General features: G+C 32.2%; 1 protein-coding gene across 2 annotated transcripts in view; it reads left to right on the plus strand.

Moving 5' to 3' along the window:
• Nucleotides 1-23957, plus strand: part of GRID2 (glutamate ionotropic receptor delta type subunit 2) — a 1394934-nt gene that overhangs the window by 255371 nt on the left and 1115606 nt on the right. For both annotated transcript variants that reach the window (XM_063108375.1, XM_063108376.1), the window contains exon 2: nucleotides 16571-16726. In XM_063108375.1, coding sequence (XP_062964445.1) covers nucleotides 16571-16726 — 156 coding nt within the window. The remainder of the gene's footprint in view (nucleotides 1-16570; nucleotides 16727-23957) is intronic.

Raw genomic sequence — 23957 nt, forward strand, 5'->3', positions numbered from 1 at the left:
GTTAGGCCTGACTGGATCTATTCATTCTCTTGTCAACAGCTGGCATGCCTCCTTCAGAATGGCAGAAAAGCTACAGGAAGTTTTTCTGTTGTGTGAACAACATGTACAGAAATGCCCTTGACTCTCTTTGCTTTTTACTGCACATTGATATATTTTTCTATAGAATGAGTGAAGAAATCGCATTATTATTACAGTGGTAACTAATTTAAACTACATAAACGAACAGAACAGATACTGTTTTGTTCACACAAAATAATATCAAGACATTTTATGTAACTGTAAGAACATAGTAATAGATGAGGCTAAAATGTGCCAAAGATAATACTTTTGGGGCACACGTTACACAGTTCCATCCAAAGTATAACCAGTATGCATAATACTGGTGCCCAGTTGTGAATGATTTTCACTGCAGTGGTTGGGTAGGGAAACTTGCTAATAAAATCTGTTCAGTCTTGTACCCCTGTCTCTGAAGTGCTGCCCAGTCTAGAGATTTATTTCGTTTTGAATAACACTGTATTCCCATTTAGTTACTTGTCTGAGCCTTTTCTTCAATAAGTGTCCTTTCTGTAAGTAGCCACCCTTTCAAAGTTAAAAATGTTTACATTTGTATTTGATTGCTCACTAATTCATTTGCAAATATATATATATAAAATACCAAAATAATATGTTGACAGTAGTTTGTTTATGAAATGCCTGGAATACCACCCAAAAGCTGTTGTATCATATAGCCTACAGCTGGCATTGGCAAGCTCTCTGATAATGTCATCTCTTCTTTTTTCATTCCTTCATAATTTCATCTGACTTATTCAGCTTCAGATTTATATTTGTACATTTTTCTCAAATTACAGAACATGTTCTATTTCCTACAGTATATGAATGATTTATCTACACAGTGACTTTTCTTATTTCCAAATGAGATAGTCTTCATGATCTCTTCCCCCTTTGGTTTATAATCTGATGGGTTTCCAGGTTTAACAAAGGTATCTACAGAGGTGCTAAGCTTGTATTTACAACTTCTATAGAAAAACATGCTTGTTTAGATAAATATCATATTTGAAAATCTATTTAGTGTTACTGAACTATAATTATTTCTCCTGCTTTTTTATATCTTAATTCAAGAAGGACCTTTGGAATTTGTCAAGTATTTGTTCAAATAATTTCTAATTGCATTCAGGGAAGTATAATAGTTTTATTGGGAAAATGGGACCTTAGAGCATGAAGCTTTTCAGAACATTCTTTTCAAATTTTCAGTGTTTGATAAAACCAATCTATAAAGGGAAGTAAAGGCAAGTAAAGCTGAGATACAGGGTGATCAAGGAAGGTCTCACTAAGAAGATGAGAAAAGACCTGAAGCAGTTGAGAAAGTGAGCCATGTGTTTATCAAAGGGAAAGGGCCTCCTGAGCAGACAGAATAACAAGATCCAAATCCCTGAAATAGGAACATGCCTTGTGTGTTGTGGGAGTAACATGGAGGCTGGGGTAACTGGATGTTGATGAGCAAGAGGAGCAGTAGGATCCGAGGTCTGAAACTTAACAAAGATCTGATTACAGGAGGTTCTTCAGCCCCTGGGAGGTTTTTGACTGCATGCACAGGTGATCTGAGATGCCATTTCAAGCTGCCCTGACATACCAGCTACCTTTTGCAACGGACTTTTGTTTCCCCACATTTTCCTAGAGTTTTTTTGTTTGTTCATCAGTTAACATAGTAACTTTGCTCTTCTGAAGTCTCTGAATATTTGATTTTGGTGGAGGGAATGAGGAGTCTTTACTAGTTTGTCATCTTGTCAGAATCTGGAAGTGAAAAATTATTTAGAAATATAATATGAGAAGTAAATATTTCAGACTTGGAGGGAATATTAATTTACCCAGCCTATCCTTTTATTACACACACACACACACACACACACACACACACACACACACACACACACACACACACACACACACACACACACACACACACACACACACACACACACTGATGTTTTCCAGTCTCTGTGAATACTACCTAACTACAAGGGAAAGCACATTACATTTTTGAACAGTTTAATTAAAATGAAAAGTTTCTTTATATTAAGTTGAGCCTTTTTATAAAATTGTACCCATTATATCTATGGACTCAAATAGACTTAATTCATAGGTAGCAAAATTATTACCTGGAATAGACATTAAAAACCACCACTTCTAATTCTTCGGACTTTGGAACGTTGTTAATAACTTGCTGATCATATAGTTATAGCTTTTTTAAGGGGTTAGGTACCATCTGAGAATGATTGGGAATCAGGTAATTCTTCTCTAAATATAAGGGACACTTGGCTAGAGGAACCTTTTCAGAATGGTAGGCAGCACCATGAAAATGAAGCAAAAAATGAAGAAATTTTATGGCTAAAAATGAGCCAAAGGAAAAATAAATGGAGAGAATGAAAATTAAAGATTCTTTAACTATGAACAGAAACCTTAGAGAAAGCAATCTCAGCAGATCTTAATGAATGCGAAATCCATCAATAGATGATGGTCACTCTCCGGGGGTGTTGGATCTTTAACTTCTTCTTTAATAGCTCTCTCTTTGAAAACTGGGTGTACAATAACTGGATAAAAAGCCTTAGAAAACATCAATACGATTAAAGGAATTAAAAACCAGAATTCAGACTGAGTGAAACAGTCTGTGATTTATTACTTCCTCCTTTTATAAAGAACACAGGGCAAAAATTTAAGTGTAAAGCCACAACAAAATATATCCTTTTTAACCAGTGATTCTCAAATTTCAGCATACATTTGAATCACTTGGAGAGCTTGTTAAAAACAGACTGCTACTCCCTGTTTCAGTTCATAGGCGATGCTGATGCTGCTCTTCTAGAAACTATTCTTTGAGAACAACTATTCCAGAACTAAGTATTTATAAATCACAAGAGTAGCCTTGTGTCATTTTAGACTACCTCTACCTCGGAAAGTACACAAATTCCCAGCTTAAAATGTTGCAAAAGCAATACGCATTCAGTAGAAACCTACTTCAAGTACCCATAAACCATTCTGGTTTTTTTACTTTCTGTACAGTATTCAATAAATTACATGAGATATTTAACAATTTCTTATAAAATGGGTTTTATATTAGATGGTTTTGTTGAACTGTAGGCTAATGTAAGCGTTCTAAGTGTTCTGAGTATGTTTAAGGTAGGCTAAGCTAAGCTGTAATGTCCAGTAGGTTAAGTGTGTTAAATGCATTTTTGACTTGATGTTATTTTCAACTTATGATGGGTTTATTGGGACATAACTCTACTGTTAAGTCGAGGACTGCACATTACTTAGGATGAATATCCCCAGGTGGTCAGCAAAATTTCTTCACGTAGAGATCCAGGACTCTTGCAACTTTTGGATTCACTGTCCCATGGGGTGTCATCACATGCATCCAGACAGTAGAAGGGGAAAAAGACCATTCAAGGTTCTCTTTATTCTTAACCCCTTGTATAGGAAACGGCACATATCTCGCTTGTATTCACATTCCTTTAGCCAAACCTATGTACAAAGGAAGCTGTACAGTGTTGTCATTAGATTCTGATTCAGTTTATCTAGTGAGGCATGTTTAAATTTTTATACTATGCTGGACACTATGGACTGTTAATTATGATGAAAAATCTAACATTATCCCTGTGTTTTGGGAGCTTTAACCTAATTCAGGAGAGAGAAACACAGGACCCTTAATCCAGATTAAATCTTTTAAAATATGTCAAAATTCTGATTCCACTTCCTCACCTCTCATTCACTCTTTAGCCCATTTCAGTCTGGCTTCCATCTTCATCACTTCCATTGAAATTGAATTTGTTAAAATAATTGACACTTTCTATGTTACCAAACACAGGATAAGAATACTTATCAGTCTTCATGTGATTATTTTCTATAAAGCATTTCATATGGTAGACTATTCCTATTATTTGAAAGCCTTTCCTCTCTTTGCTTTCTTGATGCTATGCTTAACTGGATTTCCTCTTATACCAATAGTGGTGCCTTCTAATTCACCCTTAATTGTTTCTCTTCTTCTAGTTAAGACTGAATTGGTTCTGGGAGCTGTGCTGGCCCCTCTTCTTTCCATTTACACTATTTCCTTATGTCATAATATCTAGTCTCAGACCTTTAATTCCCAAAGATATGTTGATGATTCTTAAGTTTGTGTCTCCAACACAGACATCTTTCTTTTAAGATCTATTTCTACATATTTAATTGCTTACCTAACTTCTCCACTTGCATTTTAATGGACTTACTAAACAATATATCCAAAAGGGAATTCTTGATTCACCTGCCATTACTCTGCCAGTCATCATCTTTCAGTAAAATGGAACCTCCATTGACTCAGTGATCAGGGGACTGGAAGTTTTTATGTGGCTGTAGAACAGGTGTAATGGAATAAATCTTCTGGTTTCTGGAAAGACTATGTAGAGAGTGTGATAATAGATTTCAAGATTTCTCATGTGGAGTAAGTACAGGTGATATCAGGGACAAGTTATTGGCTGTGGGTTTAGTGGAGATAGTAAAAAAAAGCCAAGACTCAGTTATTAATATGACAGATAGATCATCAATATCTACATATCAACTGTATCACCCATGGTAATGGCAAGACTTGGGACAGACAGAACCATTTTAAACCAGTTCCAATTTATTAAATAAATTTGGTTGACTGGCCAGGAGGTGGTCAGTGAGAATGATGAGAAGGATTAGAGAGTAAAATAGCCAAATGGCAAGGGTTTCAGAAGAGAAATTATTCCATGATAGAGGAATTATAGTTTAGAATTGTTTTAAAGGGCTAAGAAATATTAATACCCCATTTCTGGTTGTAGCAGGGCCTGGTGTGTGAGAAAATAAATCTCCAATTGAAAAGACTTGCAGGCAGAGCAGGGTCCTCTAGAGAAATCTAGGATTTGTTCAAAGCCAGGAGCATTCATAAAGCATTGAAAAATTAATGGAATGTGATTACCATGGAATGAACTGGGCAGAGTAGAAAACAATGGACATTGTGTAAAGGTATAGTAGGCATTAGTCCAAAGAAAAAAAGAGAGAGAAAATGAACAGGTGATGACTGGTTAAAGAGACATACATTTTAGGCAGTAACCAAAGATGCCAGAGGTGAGAATCATGGTGAAATTAGATGACCTCAAAATCTCATTGAGAATCTCACAGTTTTTCTTAAATGAAGTTTTGCCAAGCACCAAGTGGAGTTTTTGGATGAATTACTGAACCTTTTGAAACTTAGTTCCTTAATTTTAATTTAAAATGAGATCATAAAAAAGATACAGCCATTCAGGTCTGGTTGCCTGAAGCTTGGAGAACTGACTCCTTAATAAAGCAGAGGGAATAAGGAAAATCATATTTTTACATACAGGGTGACATCTTTTTTCAAAAGTACGTGGATATTTGAATGCTTACAATAATGATTTTGATATACATTATATGCATTTTGTTCAAACTCTGGATCAAGAAAGTAATTTTAAATTACTTCATCATTAAATCATGAACAATTTTTTAAAACACTGAAAAGTATGTAGAGATCAACATAATAGATATTTACTGAATACCAACAAACCAGAATTCACAGATAGAAATATTTTGTCAATTTTTTTATATCTCATGTTAAAGGAAGGGAAATTTGTTTACTTTTTTACTGGAAAAAAAATAGTTTTTGAATTTTAGCCTCAATACTTAAGACATGCAATAACAGTAGAAGATCTCTAGGAATCCACTTATGTTTTCTTCATATACATCAGTGACAGTGTTCACGCATCAGCAATGAATTAGAATATTTTCCAACATTTGACTTTTTTTTTTTAACTTGAGCTCTGTGATTAATTGCTTTATATCAATTGCCATAAATAAGATCCTTACTTGGACGTATTTTTACTTTTTGCATAATTTTTCCAGAAGTTGATAAAAGGCTATAGTGTATTCTCTGTTATCTCTTCTAAAATGTCCCACTACTCATTTAAGTTATTAGTTTTTTCCAGCTGCTATTTTTTAAAAATTTTTCTTCAAAAGAAAGAAGGACATAACCATGTCATTAGGTCGAAATGTCCAAGGAAATGAATTAAGGACACCGTTTGAAGGCTTTCATTGTTTGTCTCTCTTTTTTAGCACGTTATTCTAAAAGCAGAATATTGTGTCTTAGGAAAAGATGAAGCTTTTAACATAGAAGCTGTTTATAGAGGATAAAACTTTAGATTTTGAGCCCAGAAAGTTCCAGATATAAGTTCTATCGCATATACTTTCTAAATATATGATTGGGTAATTCAATTAACTTTTCTGATTCTCAGTCTCCACATCTGTAAAATGAGGATAAAGAAAGCTACCTCACAGGAATTTCAAAGTTTGAAAGATATTGTTGCTCTTTTCTTAATAACAATAAAACTTACAGTCGCAAGCATATACCGCTCTTGCCATTTTCATAAAATTTATTGTCTGGCAAGTTATTACTAAAAATATTATTTAGAAGTTGATTTTCCTTAAGTGTTGGACTTACATATAGTCAAAGACTGTGACTATGAGACAGATCTTGAGAAATTGGGTCCATTTTGCAACCACTTGCAATTAGGCAGCTAATAAATGCCTAAAAAACTTGCCATCCTCCTAAGGAGACTTATGTCTTATTTACAGTTGTCTAGTCTACAGTTATAATAGAACCACAGTTTTCTCATTGCCTATGAAATATTTTTGCAGGACAGCCCACTAGCAGTACTTGTATGCTGCTCCCTAACATAGCTCCTTACTCAGTGTATGAAACAGTTAGCACAAAATAGGACATGTTAGAAAATAAATTCAGTAGATATTTATAAAATCTTCATTCTGCTTGTTAAATATAGTTATGTAATACAGAAGAAGAAAAAAATTACACGAGGGTTTGGAATTAATGAAACCATGAAGTTTGATATTTATATCAGAAGGATACCTTTTTCCTATGGGAAATATTCCACATAAATGAAACAATATTTTACAGAAGTTCTAAAGTGTGTAATTTCAAGCTACTTCAAGCTACTTATCTAATTAAGCCAATTAAGATGGGTAAAATGATTTTTCATCTTGAAACAGAGTAAATTTTTGTTTTAAGCATGAAATTAGAATTTTTACTACATAGAAGACAACCTAAATTACATTGTTTGCATTCAAACTGTGTTTGAGTCTTCGAAGAGGATAGCATTCACACTATTTTTTTATACAGATATACCTTTGACATATGATTTTACTTACAGTACTGTATAGAAGTTCACACACTTGCTGGTAGTACTAAAAAGATAAAGTGAATTGTTGCAGGAGAAAAAATGTTAGACCTGTTTTATGTATAGGAATATCTGCAACTCTTCTTGGTGAACATACTTTTCAAATTTTTTCAAATAGCTGCCTTTTTTCTTTTCTTTTCTTTTTCTTTTTTTTTAAGGCATCATGTCAGTTTGGGAAGTATTTAAATTGCTGTGCAGTTTTTAAAGTGTCTTTTCTCAAACCAGTTCTTTTTGCTCTTGTCATGGCAGTTAAGTTTGTAGCCATGGGATATTGCTTCGTTTAGATGTATGATATAGAGAAAGGGACTGCAACAGAGGATACAAATCTCTAGATTTCCTCACAGATTCAGTAAGAAAAGATGAAAAAGAATATAAAGAGTTAAAGGCTACCACATTTTATACAAGAAAAATCCAGATTATTGAACTTTCAATATCTAGTACTCTTTAAAAAATTGCAAACAGTTAATAGATGAACCGATCTTTAATATGTATATACACCAAACTTATATAAACATGCATAAACTATTCTGAGAGGATCTGTGTTCCAGCATGAAATGATTATTTTAAAGATTAGCCTCCTATTATCTTCCTCCTGGAGGATTCAGCTTATCTGTTCCTCGAGCAGCCTGCATTTCCTTTTCTCCCGCAGACTGCTGGAAAACATACAGCAAAGTCAAACATTTCAGGGGACAGTATCATCAGTTCAAATGTGTTTTGGGTTTCTGGAGAACCGTACAGGAATTCTAAATGAAATGTGAATTCAGGTGTTACTGGAAAGTAGGGCTGAGAAAAAGGCCTTGTGTTAGAATAAAGAATTTCTTTATGAATTTGTCTTACTTCACACTGTGATAGAATCTCACATTTAAACATAAACACCCTCCCCTGAAATCTCTGCAGTCATTGAAAATTTTGCTTCTTGGTCCATGATTTGCCGTTCTCATTTTTAAGTTACTTTATCATAATATATTGAGGAAAGCAGAATTTAAAGATGTCTGCCATATTAAAAACTGTTTATTTTTGACATGAGCTAACTACACATTACAATATACCTTTAAGTATATGCATAATTGTTTTAGATATCTGCATGGAGTTTTATCCTTCCAGTTAGAGCTTTCTACACTATGTCATAACGACTTTCTTCTATGGTCTTGGCAATATCCTTTTTAAACTTGATTATTATCTATTTTTAAAACAGGAATGATACTTGCCTATAAATGAGATAATTATAGTGGGTGGAGCAGGAGTTAATATTATAATGTACATTGAACTCTGAGAATAAAGTGCTAACTAAGCGCTAGACATGGGAAGATAATGAATCAGTTAGTTTCTGTACCCAGTCACAATTTAAATATTACAGACCTAAGTAAATTATTAAAGGCCTTTAATATATAAAATCGATCACTATGTCACTGTCACTCTATTAGGAACATTAGTTACTAAAGCAAAAAAAAAAAAAAAACTCTTTAAAAATTGATAGGCTAAAGATTTGTTTTGAATCCTTTATTTAAGAATATACCATAGTGGGTTGGCCCCGTGGCTCAGTCGGGAGAGTGCAGCGCTGGTAGTGCCAAGGCCACGAGTTCGGATCCTATATAGGGATGGCCGGTGCACTCACTGGCTGAGTGTGGTGCAGAGCACACCAAGGGTTGCGAACCCCTTACAGGTCAAAAAAAAAAGAAGAATATACCATAGTGCATATGTTATTGGAAGTCAACATTATTCTAAAGTAACTGCAATAATTGTTATTTAACCAAAGGTTTAGAAATTGATATCAATTTAATTATTTGTGTATATAAGATACTCAGAAAGCAGATATAAACATAAAGTTTTAAAAAATATGTAAACATTTGAGTTAAACTGCTAGCTTCTAGTTAAATATAGTGTTAGTTAAATCATCATGGTAAATAGTGTACCTACAAAAAAAGTACACAAAAAAACTAGTTAGAAACTTTTTAAAACTAGGCCTAGTTAATAAAATTTTATCAGACAGAAGTAAGATTAAAATCTATTTGAGAATTTTAATGTAAAGATATAATTTCATTGCAATAATTATGGAAATAAAAATATACATATTATTTGGTTATATGGAAGTTTGTGATAATGAATTTATTGCTGGATGCTAAGCTTTTAGTTTTTTAGGAGATTTGCTTAGAAACTAAGAGCTGTGAATTCTGCAGCAATCGTTACTTGCTTGGGCCTTGGGAAAGTTACTTAATCTGAGCTTCATTTTCCTAAAAGCTTCATTTCCTTCATTTCAAACTACATGAAATAATGCCTGGGAATGGCTTAGTACAGTGCTTAGTATTAATAAATGTTAATTACTATTGTTATTAACTCAATTATTATAAACTGTAGTGAAACACAACAGAGTACAGTTGTCTCAATTTCAGAATATTTGCTAACTGTCATGAATTTGGTATCTATCCAGCACCTACTTTCCAACTGTTAGAATTATCATTTTGGTTTACTTATGTATTCAGGGTACTTGTGAAGGGTTAGATAAGGCAAACTGAGGAAAATTTACCTCTTGATGAAAGGGAAGAGAGTTTTGAAAGCCCTGTTTCATGCCTGTGAGGATATTAGTACAGAATATCCAGTATTAAGAAATTTTCTGTTGAATCAGAAGGGACTGCTGAGAGCATTTGTTATAATTAATTTGTGGAGGCTATCTCAATGTAACTGATGTTACTTGCACAGAGTATTATATATGTATATAAACGTGCATAAACAAATATATTTATTATAAATGTATGTACATGTGCATGTGTCTGTGTATATACATACACATTCTCATATGTACACACCGTGCCTTTACCTTCACCATCATGCCATCCCACTGAAATAGTACCTAGTATGCATGCTTAAGTAAAGATTCTAACAGGTATAGAAAATGCTAATCTCATTTGGTCATGATACTGCTGAATTTTCCTACTGTCTAGTAGTATTGAACATGTTCAACCTTCTTTTTCTGTGAACTGACAGTAATATAAGTAGGGGGTGAAATAAAGGGGAAATCTGATTTGTACAATATTTATAATGTCTTTGATTATTTTCCCTCCTTTTGAAATGAATGCATAATTTTCACTGGCAGTAGTGGGAATACCATGTGTAGATGAAAAAATGTTATACATCTCTTAATTTGGGTATCTACCTGCACACAGTGCGACTAATGTGTATGTATGCACAGTGCATTGTTAGAATTAAATAAAAACCCCACTTGTGAATAGTAGCATCTAAAACAGTAAGGGTATATGATGATTTAACAATTCTGAATGGCTCTGCAGCATTATAAATTCTACTGTGACCAATAAATTGCTGCAAGGCAGAAAGCTGTGCTTTTTTCTTTATTTTAACCTTCTGCATTAAAATTATTGAAGTTTCTAAGGCAAAGGAAGTAAATGTTATCTAAAAATAGTCTTATGCTCAGGTTTTTACTATGATTCATCAATTTAAATACTTTATTGCTTACAATAAATGAGTTTTATATGCTAATCACCAGAGTAGTACCAGTTACATATATATATTCACATATGCATGACATTATGTATTTATGTGTGTGTGTGTGTGTGTGTATTCTCCATAAAGAAACTGCTTGAAATGAAAAAAAGCACAATATGGAAGTAATAGCTCCAAACTTGAAACCAGAAAACCTAATCTACTCAACCTTTTGTAACTTTTGGCTGTGTAATTTGGGACAAATCACTTAAAAGCTTTTTGCTATTTCTGAAAAATGAGAAGGTTTGTGTATACCATCCCTGAAACTTTTTTCAGCTGTAAGTTTGTGGAAATCACCTGATTGTCTATTTCAATTATCTTATCAAAGCATCTTAATTCTTGTGTGGTCTAGATTCAACATGTAAAAAATTTCAATTGTCTACCATCTAATTATTTGTGAAGGAACAAATTAGCTTGGCTTTGGTGGTTTTCTCTATGTTGAGGGAATGTTGATTGGGATCGATAGATAAATGGGTGGACACATGTGTACCTGGAAAAAAAAAGAAAAAATGAAGAGGAAGTACACACACACACAGAGAGAAGAGAGAGCAAAAGAATCAACTCTGTTGCTTCAAAGAAAATTAAAGATTCATTGCATGTAGGACCTTCACTACCTTTAAATTAAGTTTATTTCTTTTTAAGATTACTGAATATAATGCATTTATATATATATATATATATATAAATGCATTATATATATATTAGGCAAAATTAAATGAGTAAAGGGATTGAGCCATGAGACAAAAAGAAGAATAACTATCTTTTATTTTATTTACAGCTGTTAAATCTGACCAAACATTTTTTGGGCAATTGTTTCATGTGTCTTTCTAGATGATATCGTTTTATGAGTAAATTGTGCAGAGTAATGTAAAAATGTTGATACATGCTTGTTTTCAATTTTAGGAATAATTCATTTAAAAAGTTATTTGGTGTGTTAGTTACATAAAATGATATATACATATATATATATGTATTCTAATAATGTGAAAAAACATCTTAAAGATGTACTAAAATCTTTCTTAATATTTTTAGAGGAAATTCTGGACTAGATGAAGACTTATTTTTTCTCAGCTATCTTATCAGTTAAACGATGTTTTATCCACTTGCCTCTTTTATGTGTAAGACAAAAAAGAATTTAAATATTCAAGCTAAAAATACAAGTGTATGATTAATACCTTGCTAAATAACTTGGGTCTTCTGGAGTCATGATAATGCCTGTGCTAATAAATTCACATGCAAGTACATTTGCAAATCTACTTTTGTTTTAATTTAGGTTTAGTTGTAATTTACATTTATTCCCATATCTGAATTTAGGTATCCTATTTTATAAGATTATGTCTAACTTAATATAAGAAAAGTTTTAATCAATTAATGCTTTTGAGCATCTAGTATATACAGACTCCCTTATAGACAGTCTAAGTATAAAAATGTTTACAGTGGCCCAGGAAATTATATTTTGCTAATGAGACAAATCATACATTCATGGTGGATGCGACACCATAAAGACATGAAGGAGGAAAATCTTAGGATGCTATGAGAATTACTGAGTTGGTCAGGCTAGTGACCTTATAAATGTTGTATTTATCAGAAGACAAATTTGCAAAGTGAATTTGTGTGTAATGGTTTATGGTCTAAAGTCTTGACTTATTTTATACACAAAAGATCTATTATAAACACACCAAGTGTATATCTATCATGTGTTCAGAAGAAATTTGGATTAATCATCATAAAGAATAATTGGCAAGTAAATATTCATATTGTGGGAATCTTTCTTTATCTTTTCTAAAACATAATTCTTTTTTTAAAAAACAGAAGTGCTGTAGTTTGTCAGTAAGCTGTAACTTTTAAAAATTTGAATTGTACAATAATATATCAGTTTCCAATGGGAATAGCTGCATTGATACTTTTACACATGATATCTCACAACAATTAAAAATTAAAACATGGTTTTAATATTACTATAAGCTATAATTATTTTCCCAATTATGTTCTTGTAGACCTTGCCCAAATTTTGTATTTGTTCATATGTTTTGCCAGTTGGCCTATTAATTACATAAAAAAATGGTACAAACCCATAGAATTAATGTTCATTTTAAGATATAAAGATAAGTAAACAGGATACAGCTTGCATTTAAAAACATATATGTATATCCACCTGTATGTCATTATTTTTGTATGAGGACTGGATAAAGCCTTTCTCCCTTCCTATGGAAGGGGCAGAATGTGAACCCGTGGTAATGGAAATGATTAATTATAAATTGGTTTAGTAGGAATATTTAATTTTCTGCATTATTGCTTGATTATTCTCTTCAGTTTGGGCAATGGGAAGTGTATATAGAGTATAATCTGTTGATTAAACACTGTGTGTGTGTGTGTGTGGGTGTGGGTGTGTGTGTGTGGTGTGTGTGTGTGTGTGTGTGTGTGTGTGTGTGTGTGTGTATAAGGGGTGAGAGAATGATTTCATCTTGACAAGTCTAATCTGCTTTTCACTTCAAGTTTATAAAACAAAATCTACCATGAAAACATGTTAATAAAAATACCTGGAAAAGAACTAGAAACTGTGCTGTGTCATCATGTTAGCAATATAGTTGTAAATGTTGCATTTAAGGAACTACATAGTTAAAAAAATAAATCCAAGACATTTGATATTGGATTAGACGAGTAATACATATATATTAATACAAAGAGTAAAGAAATTACATTGCTATGACTATTGGAAGTGTATGAAATGAGAAAGCATTTCCTTTCCCAAAATTCTTCATGTGGAATTCACCAGGTTGTTTTCAGAATTCTTGTGTTTAATACAAAATGTTGCATGCATTCCTTTGGTACAAAACTAAATTTAAGATGAGATTTTATAGCTCAAGAAAAAAGTAAATAAATAACGTATTTGAAATATTGGTTAAGATTTCCTGTTCTTTCATTAGGCTGTTTGCAGTAAGATAAACTGTTCCTTCTGTGTATTTCCTTGCTGTTTGCAGAAAGATGAACTGCTTTCTTGTGTATTTTCTTTCAGTATATCTTAATTCAGCACAGAATTGACTAATTTGTTATTATTTCTGCAGGTTTCTGCCATTTATTAAGGCTGGTTTAGTAGGTAAAGCAATATTAAGTGTTCTGCCAGGTAATAGTAAAACGTTTCCATTAAAAATGTATTACCAATACTCAGCAAAAGTCAATAGGATCACCTGCTATAAAACAAGTTTGTTTAGAAACTTTTTTTGAAAGACCCATTTGGAATACATGACAAGCTGTATCATCTCTACATAAACACACATCACTTCCTTGTGAATAGACGTTTAGATTATCTGGTTTAAAATGAATTGGTTATTTCAGCTTTGTTTATAGAAAAGTTATATCACACTTCCTAACAAATTGCTAAAGAAATTTGTATATCCAAATCTGATAGTATAAATTTCAGTGTAATGCTTAATCTAGATTCACACAAGAATGATCACATATTAAAATATCTTCATGAAAGTGGCTTAAATTAGCAAGATAAATCGAACATTCATTGTCTAAATATTTTTACGAAAGCTTAGTTTCAAAATAGAATTTGATCTGGTTCAGAAATGACAAGTAAAAATTAAAGTCTATTATAAACATTTGATTATATTAATAAAATATTAATATTCTGGCTAATAAATACATAATAACATAAGAAGTACTCAATTTTTTTGTCAATTAAAAAAAATCTTCTCCCTTTTGTCTGATACTCTCAGGCATAAACAAATATTCAAATATATAGGAAATGGAAGGCAAAGATTTGAGAAAGCTGGTCAAAGCATTATTACTACCCATGCAAATACAAAAGAGCAATGATAAGAGAAAGCCAAGTTCATACAGTAAGCCCGTTAGACAATCTGCCTTCCCTAGCAAAGATTAAAGACCAGGGTGGAGAGGTTGAGTAACCTGCCACACTTGTGACCCTAACAGAGTTTCACACTTGCTTTATCATGCATTGACTTGAATAATATACGTTTAATATCCTGGTCTGTATTTCCCTGGAAAGCTTAAGGCTTCAGTCACAAATGTATAAAATGAACAAAATTGGTGGATGTAAAGCATCTGCTTCTATATGTAAGAGTGTGTGTGTAAACTACATATATATATATATATATTTAGTTTATATATATTTGTGTATGCATGCATAGTCTGTCTTTATCTCTTTACATATGTGTGTGCTTAGTACTGTATTGTATTTATACATGTAAAAAGACATTGTTTTCATATACACAATTTTATTTTTATAATCACACAATAAAATGAATATAATAGTCAAAAACATATATTATGTATGTACATAGGTATGTATGTAGATAGGTATATATAGTTATTCCTTTATCATATTATTTGCCCTGAGATGTATGTCTTTTTTTGTTAGGAGGTATTTCATTCAGTTCATCCAAAAAGACAAAAATATATTGGCCCAAATGTTTATAATTATTAGGTAAACAATTTTAAGTGTGTGCCTGCTTAGAACTGAAAGAGTCAGAATAATGTAAATAAACTATTCATGGCCATATGGGAAAAAGACCCCCAGATATGCAATGAAGTTGGAATCCCAATAAAAATTTTGTATTCCTTGTAGGTACAATCCTGGAAGGCAGTATGCAATAGTGATTTGGAGCAAAAACAATTTTTCAGTACACAATATTATTAACCATAGTCCTCATGCTGGACATTAAATCTGTAAATTTATTTATCTTCTATTACTGCAAGTTTGTACCTTTTGACCTACATCTCCTCACTTCCTCCCCCTCCTTGACCCTAGTAACCACTGTTGTAGTCTCTGCTTCTATGAGTTCAACTTTTTAGACTCCTTATGAAAGTGAGATCATGCAATATTTCTGTTTCTGTGTCTAGCTCATTTAATTTAGCATAATGTTTTCCATGTTCATCCATGTTGTGAATTACAGTTTTTTTTTTTTAAGAAAATGCTAACGTTTACTGAGAACTTACTATTTAGATACCATAATTTACTTACATTTTTCATAGATATCATTTAATACACATAATAATCCTTACATATAGATATTTTTATTACTAGACTTTACCAATAATGATGTGAGTTTTAGAATTTGAGTACCTAGCTCAAGGTAATATAGTTAAGAAGTGCCACAGTCAGGATGTGAAATGAGACAGTTTGCTTCTAGAACTGGTGTGTTTAACCAGTATGTTGCTGCAAACCACTCAATAAAAGTTAACCACAGTTCTTACTATCATCTGTATTACAGATCGATGAAAATGCCATAATTATCCACCAGGACTTATGTTAGTTCTTCAGGAAATAATTCTCCATTCCCTCTGACCAGAAATTTGTGTGTCTCTAAATTTTCTATAGGTGTCATTGAGTTTACTAGTATAAAAGGCAATACAACTCATGTTCAAAAAGGGGGGGGGGGTGATTCCTATATACTCTGTGAACAGGACCTCAGAAAGTTTCCTGATTTTATCTCCTATTATTCAGAAAAAAATTCTTCAAACCATAAATTCTTAAATATCTCATGATATAAAACATCCAGTGCATTACCCACTTGTCCTGCAAAAGCTACTTGTACCTATTATATTGCCTTCCCCAAGCTGTCCCTGCCATGACACTTTGATGTACTATTCATCATTTCCATTTGGAAGAAGTGACTGTATTCCTGCTCAACTGTCACTCTGCTTTCAGTTCAATTTGTTTCAGTAATAAATATAGTGCATGCTTTAAATGAAAGTATACGTTTTTCAAAGACATAAGTCTCTTTGGCATATTTCCAGAGGACATGGAAGAATATTTATGTTATTGTTTAATGGCAACACTTACTTCTTTCTAGGGGCAATTTTTGATGAATCTGCCAAAAAAGATGATGAGGTATTTCGCACAGCAGTTGGTGACCTCAACCAGAATGAGGAGATCTTACAGACCGAGAAAATCACATTTTCAGTGACATTTGTTGATGGCAACAACCCTTTTCAAGCAGTTCAAGAAGGTAAGGTCCATCAGCAGTCCACTATTTATTTTCTTTGTTTTTTGATTTAGTTCAAATGGCAATGAAATTAGATTTGTAAAAAGCGATTAAACATGGAAAATATTTTTGTATCTTCGCAGCTAATTGGACATTGTTTTCCTTCAAGGGTGCTGTTTTGTAGATGTTAATCATGTATTCCACTTTGGAAAGGGCAAAGTGTAAAAGTTATTGTTTCAATTGAAGTATAATAGGAAAGTGAACAGAAATATTTGTAACATTTTTATGATTTTAAGTAAAATGAAACATTCCTTAAAAATAAGACTTTCTATCAGAATTTTCACTTCGAAGTTCTCTGAGATAATGCCACCTAGAGTGTTGTTACAACTCGCAATGACATTTCAGGTGTACTTATGACAAATGTATTGCTACAAGGAAAACCTTAGACACTACATACAAATCAAAGATTTTATACTGGGATCCTAACATACTGACCCAGGCTATGAAAGTTTTACTCTCTGCAGTGTGCCAAATATTAAAGCACTACTTTCCTTTATTCTCTCTTGGACAGCTTGGGAAGACAATATAATAGTCTTGAGTGAATTAAAATTTTCACTGGTACAAAGTAATGCAAATACAAATTATTTTTATTACACTGGAATTATTTCTATTAATGAAGGTTTTGACTGAAAGATCTTAGACTAATGGGATTTTATGTTTGATGCTATTAATTTAATTAAAGGTTGAGCCCCTTGATCAGAAAAGCACTAATTGTTCATGAAACTGTTGCTAATTGTTATGGTCTGAATGTTTATTTCCCCCCAAATTCATATGTCGAAACCTAATTCCCCTTGTGGTGGTGTTAAGAGGTGCGGCCTTCAGAAGGTGATTTAGTAACAAGGGCATGGGATTAGTGCCCTTACAAATTAGGCCCAAGGTAGCTGGTTCACTCCTTCTGCCATTAGAAGATGCAGCAAGAAGGCACTATCTATGAAGCAGAAAACTAACCCTCACCAGACACCGAATGTGCTGTCGCCTTGATCTGGGACTTCCTAGCCTCCAACACTGTGAGCATTAAATTTCTGTTGTTTATAAATTACCCTGTCTAAGATGTTTTGTCTAAACAGACTGAGACATGAATCTATTTTGTATATTATTGTGATAATATATTTAGACTAACAATAATGAATAGAAAATAAATTTAGTCAAATAAAAGTATTTGCTTCATTAAGAATTTAAATAAGATTTGGGGGAAGAAAAGGTAGTTACTGTATTAGATATAGTAAGGTTTGGCAGGAAATTTTTTAAAGACAAACATTAGAGGATTAAGGAGAATAAATATAAGTGTCTAAAAAAGATTTACTTTTCACCTACTGTTACATCTTTTTGATATACAAGTAACCTTTATTGGAATATATTTTTGATCAGTAGCACTGGCTATAGTTGAAACTTATTTATGTTTACCGTGATCAGTTAGAGAATGGATATGATGATGGTGGTTTAAAGGGTTTTCCTTCTTATTAATTGGGTGGAATGAAAGAACATTTTTATGAAATTAACAGAACTATTTTAAGTAAAAGCTGTCTTTACAAAGAATAATGTTTGCAATAATATGATGGAATTTTAATTTTTAATAAGTAAACATCAATAAAAAAGTCAAATTGAAATAAACATCTTAGTTATTTACATTTTAAAATCAGAAATGTCCTGGGAATTTGGGGCATTAAATAATGAGTATGTTGATATATTTTCTATGGAAACATTTAACATCTGACTAAATTAATGTCGGAATTCATAAGGGAATCTGCAAAATAATAAAGTAGAATTTGAAGATGTTACCCCATAATTAAGAAAAAAATTACTAGAAAGCATATGTTACTCATTTTTGAGAAATCTGCATGATTTGTCTTACTCAGCTCTTAGTTTTAATAACCAAAATGAGAGCAAAAAAAAAAAATGAGGACCTATTTATTTTTATGAATATCATCTAACTACATATCAATAATTATGAATTAACTTCCAAGACATGCTAAAATACCCATGCTTTTTGAAAATTCACTTTGACTAAAAAAGCAGTAGGAGATAAGGAAGTGAAGACAACACGCTGGATGGAAGGAAATTATGGAAGTCAGAATAAATATGTCCCCCTTACCTTTTTTAGAGACCATGATTTGAAAAGTGAAGAAAATTTTTTAAATATTACTTTTTTTTTTTTTTTTTTAACATATTGCTTTGTGTAACCATTCTGCTGCCAGCTATATTCTGGGAAAAAAAAAAATCTCTCAAAAGACCTATAGTGACTTGAAAAAATTTGTGGCACTGGAAAGCAAATTGAGAGAGGAAATAAGTTTCTCAGATAGAGACCACTAGATATTTGTCAGGAAAGGAGAAAGAGCTTGACACGTTGTCTGATGATTTCCGATACTAACAGGATGTTCTGGACCAGCTATTTTGTTGGTTTGCTCTGGGTAATGAACCTGAAATAAGTTCCAGGAAGCTCTGGAGATAATTTGTTTCCTCATTCAATATCCAGAAGAATTTCAGTTAATTTTAGAAGTAAAAATAATTCTTTCTAAGAGCTATTTTTGTAACATATTGGTTTAAAAAATAAGGGAAAATATTCATTTGAAAGAGAATAAGAAATGATTCAGAAGTACTATTTTCTTAAATGTTTTGAGGAAGTGATTTAAAAGAAAACCTTAATTATGCCATCAAAAATGTCCAATTTTTCTATGATCACAATTTTACTGCAATAGTATTAAAATCTATAATACAAAGGGTTTTAAATCACCTTATTTTATTATTTATTTTTTTACAATCTAAGGAGGAATAAAAGGTTGATATAACTGATTGTTTACACATAAGCACTCCTAATGAGTTGTAGAAAATTCATGGATTTTATTTCTCTCTCTATATATCATTTATCTATTTTTTTCTTTACTCAAACTTGAAAGTTTTGTCATTGAACAAATAGCATCATCAAGCACATAGATATTTGGTGATAATAGAAGTGGTGAACGAGAAGATTAAGGATCAATCAAAGGGCAGATGAATCAAAATTAATAGTCTGAAATCCTCAGTTTATTATCTTGTTAGAATTTTCTCCAGCCAGCCACATTGAGGAGCTGATATTTCTTTTTTAGAAATTTAAATTTCTGTTTAATTTACCTTTATACTGTCAATACTTAATAGGAGAAAGGATAAATGACAAACAGCCTATACCCATACACAGTAATAAAGAGTATTGGGGTTATTAAAATCGTCTTTAGTAGCTTTGGCTGCAGTATATTTTTTGGATGGTAATTAATAATGCTTTTTAAGGTGAGTTTCTAAAAAGAGATTAACACAAGGTTAACATTTTATTCTCTGGAAATCAATGACTGTATTTGATCATTTTTCTCATTATCTGGTAACTTCAATCTCAGACCTTTTAAATAAATGAAAAATAGAAAAAAAAATCTGTTTTTACAAAAGTAATTTGGAAATAAACTACCTATTTTCAAATAATTATTTTTCCTTTCTTTTGAATATATTTGTTGATATGCCATTATTCATCTTTTGTCTACTGAGTTGTGGAATGTTAACCAATGGCAAAGAATTAACTCAGAAGGGTTTTTTCGTGATTTTTTAATTTTCTTTTTGGTATACTGTTTTGGTAGCTGATATGCAGCTTTCTCCCTCAAGAAGTCATTTAAAGGGAAAGAATTATATGCTCTATTTTCAAAAATCTAAAGAATTATAGGGGTGGAAAATAATATAAATCTAATTGAGTATTTTTCACTATATTGATGAAGTAATTGAAACCTAGAGAAATTAAGTAATTCTCCTAAATTCTGCTAAGGTCATGAGGCACGTGCATAGCAGAAAATGAACTAAGTCAAGACCTTCAGACCACTGGTTTAATATTTTTCTTGTTACATCTGCTGAATATATATGTGTGTATGTGCATGTGCACACATACATATGAGATAATGTATTCTAGGACATTGGTATACACACACATATGCACACACACATACATGAAATAATACAATGTATTCTAGAACTTCAGTAAATACTGTAGGGAATTAAAAAGGTAGCAGATTTATATGCTTGGATATGTATTTGATATATAGTATTTATGTTTATGTCATGGAATAGTAGGGATATTCCAATCTAGATGATAAACACTGCTTGCATTATATGAATGAGTCCTGGTCTCTCAGCCTGTTTTCCTCATCTGTAAAACAATGAAGAAATCAGGACATAGATTATGTATATTCAAGGTCACTTTCATCTCTATAGTTTCACGACTCTTTAGAACACATTTCTAAATATAGAACCTTATAGAAATGATCGTTATTTATTTATGTATTTTAGAGAAAGCTTCACGTTGCTGAAATTTCCTCCTAGCCTTTCTGTGGCTGACTTTAAAATAAATAAAAAAAAATCTATGGTACCTGTCCTTTGTTCTGCTACCTCATTCAACCATTCAGCATAACCCCAATAACTCATTACTATCACAAGAATCCAGATATGGCTCTGTGCTGGTTAAATTGACCTGACACAGTAGCTATTGCTAGAGTTCTCTTTTTATTCCTCTCTTGTACATTGTTTCCTCTGTGGCACCTACGTACTGGAAATAACATAGATGTGCAAATGTCTGGTGTGAAAGACACTGCTGTCTCTACTAAAACAGTAGCAGTTGTTTATATTGTTAGCTCTTGGCTGAGACCGACCTACTATGGCCGTGAAAAACGGGAATTTACAAGAAAAGTAAGGGTAGTGTATTTGTAAAAAAAGTTCATATTGGAAGGTGAATACAGAAATATGAATCCATTTATAATTCTTACATTGATTGGATGTATTGGGAATGATGTAAAGCATCATTCATTTATATTTAAGGGCAAAATTCAGCTAAAACATTTTGAAATAATGGAATAATAATTTTTTATTAAAAAAAAATACCTGAAAATGAGATGCATAGTGAATATAAGGTAAGAATTACACCAAGGATTTTGGTTAGTTTTAGAACTAAAAGTTCCTTCCTAGAGCTCTTTTTGTAATATATTGGTTTAAAATAATAAGGAGAAATATAAAATTAAAAGAGAACAAGAAACACTTTAGAAGTACTATTTTCTTAAATGTTTTGAGGAAGTAATTTAAAAGAAAACCTAAATTATGCCATAAAAATGTTAAATTTTCTATGATTACATCTTTACTGCAATACTGTTAAAATCTATTATAAAGAGGGTCTTAAATCACCTTTTTTTTTGCATTCTAAGGAGGAACAAAAGATTAAATGATATAATTATAACTGATTGTTTATACAATAACACTTTATAGAGTCACAGATGCTTCTATTTGAAAGAGTAGCTACTATCATAATTATTTTTCTTTCTGCTCTGTCACAAACCATTATAAACAATGCAGTTATAATTAACATTACCAGGTTATGAGAAATGTCCAGTGCTTTTAAAATGTGAAAATTGGAATGAATATTTCAAAGTATGATTGAGAGAATCAAACTGTTATTGAAAAGTGCATGAATGGTAATCATTATAGTTATGCTATTGTAATGTTGGAAATATGAACATGTAATAGAAGCCATTTATAACATAGAAAGCTATCATAGTTAAGATTGCTCGTCTTCCAAGTTTCAGTGTGGGCTCCCTTAAACTTACTCCTTAGCATACTTCAGCGTGAGTACCGATGGCTCCCACAGAGTAGTAGACATTTCACTTTAATACAGTGACAATTTGTTGGGTTTGTTTCATGTATCTTCCATAATAAATTAATTATAAGTATATGAAGAATGCTTGTAGAACAATGAAACTTCTTTCCTTTTTGGTTTATGATAATCCCCTTTCTTTATAATTATATCTAAAGTATGCACATATCCATTTCATGTGTGTAAATGGGATGAGTGGAGAATAGCAGATCCAGAAAGAGTGTATGGAAATCTAACTAGGAAAAAGCTCTTCTCCAGAACACACCACCATCCATGGTGAATATTCCTGGTGCCAGTTGCTAAATCTGAATAGTCTGGTTCAAAGCAGATGTAAATGTAAAACAGCGATTTGTGTGGCCACACTATTTGATACTTTATTCCAGGGCTTAGTCTCATAATTTATATTCCTCACTTCTTGAAAGGACATTTTTACTGTGATAAAAATCTGCTAATTCCAAACTGCTTAGATTGGATTCTGCAACTTTCCTAGAATAGGACTGCAGTGTGTGTGCCTCATCAGATTGTTTTCCTGGATCAATTTCGATAATTCGAACTCCATCTTGTTTTCTGAATTGCTTGACAGTAAACTAAACTTGAGAATTGGTGTCTCTAGGTGCTGAGAAGCAAAATGAGAAGATCATATAGGTAAAATTCTACACTCTCATTCATTTATTCATTTATCCATTCTTTTCATTCCTCCTTCCTTTCCCACATCAAAGTGGTGGGAAACAGTTGTGCTTTGAAAGCCAGTGTCTAGCCCCAATGCTCTGTGTAGCTCTTGCCCATCTATATATGTGAAGTCATGCAAGAAATAAATCATTCAGTTAAACAGCCATCTTCAAATACTTGTACATCAGGAAGGATACTGAATATTTATTCAGCAACTGGGCCAACTATTTTCCTACAAATCTGGGATATTTAGATGGGTCATTTCCCCGACATCCTCCTGCTAAATCCTGTATCACTTTTCTCCCTGCCTGCCACATTCTACAGACTCGCCCATAAGGTCAGGAATTAGAATCTGCCTAACACATGATCTTTAGTATCCATCCTCAATGTAGTATTAAAATATAAAGAATTCTATATCTCAACACCAACATGCATTCTTTTAAACATCTCACACAATTCTTGCCATTAAAGAATTGCCATTAGGAGGAATTAAAATAATGTATATTTGATTTTTTTGTTTATATGTAACATTTTATTTGAAAAATGGTTAAAATAAAGCAATGTCTCCTTTTTTGTGGAAGAATTTATTATTATTATTATTAGCATATTCATCACTACGCATCATAATATTTCCGCATGCTCTCCATCCAACCTATCAATCCCTAACCCCCCTCTCTCCATCCCCCCCATCTCTAGTATCCACAACAAAGAAAGAAAGAAGGAAGGAAGGAAGGAAGGAAGGAAAGAAAGGAAAGAAAGAAAAGAACCACAATAATATATTTAACTTTCAGAAGAAGAGAATAAAATAATGTATATTTGGAATCTGATTTTGAGAGTACTAGTCAAATCAATCTATACAAGTGTAGTGGTTTTAAT

This window comes from Cynocephalus volans, chromosome 9 (assembly GCF_027409185.1).
Source record: "Cynocephalus volans isolate mCynVol1 chromosome 9, mCynVol1.pri, whole genome shotgun sequence".
Lineage (NCBI taxonomy): Eukaryota > Metazoa > Chordata > Mammalia > Dermoptera > Cynocephalidae > Cynocephalus > Cynocephalus volans.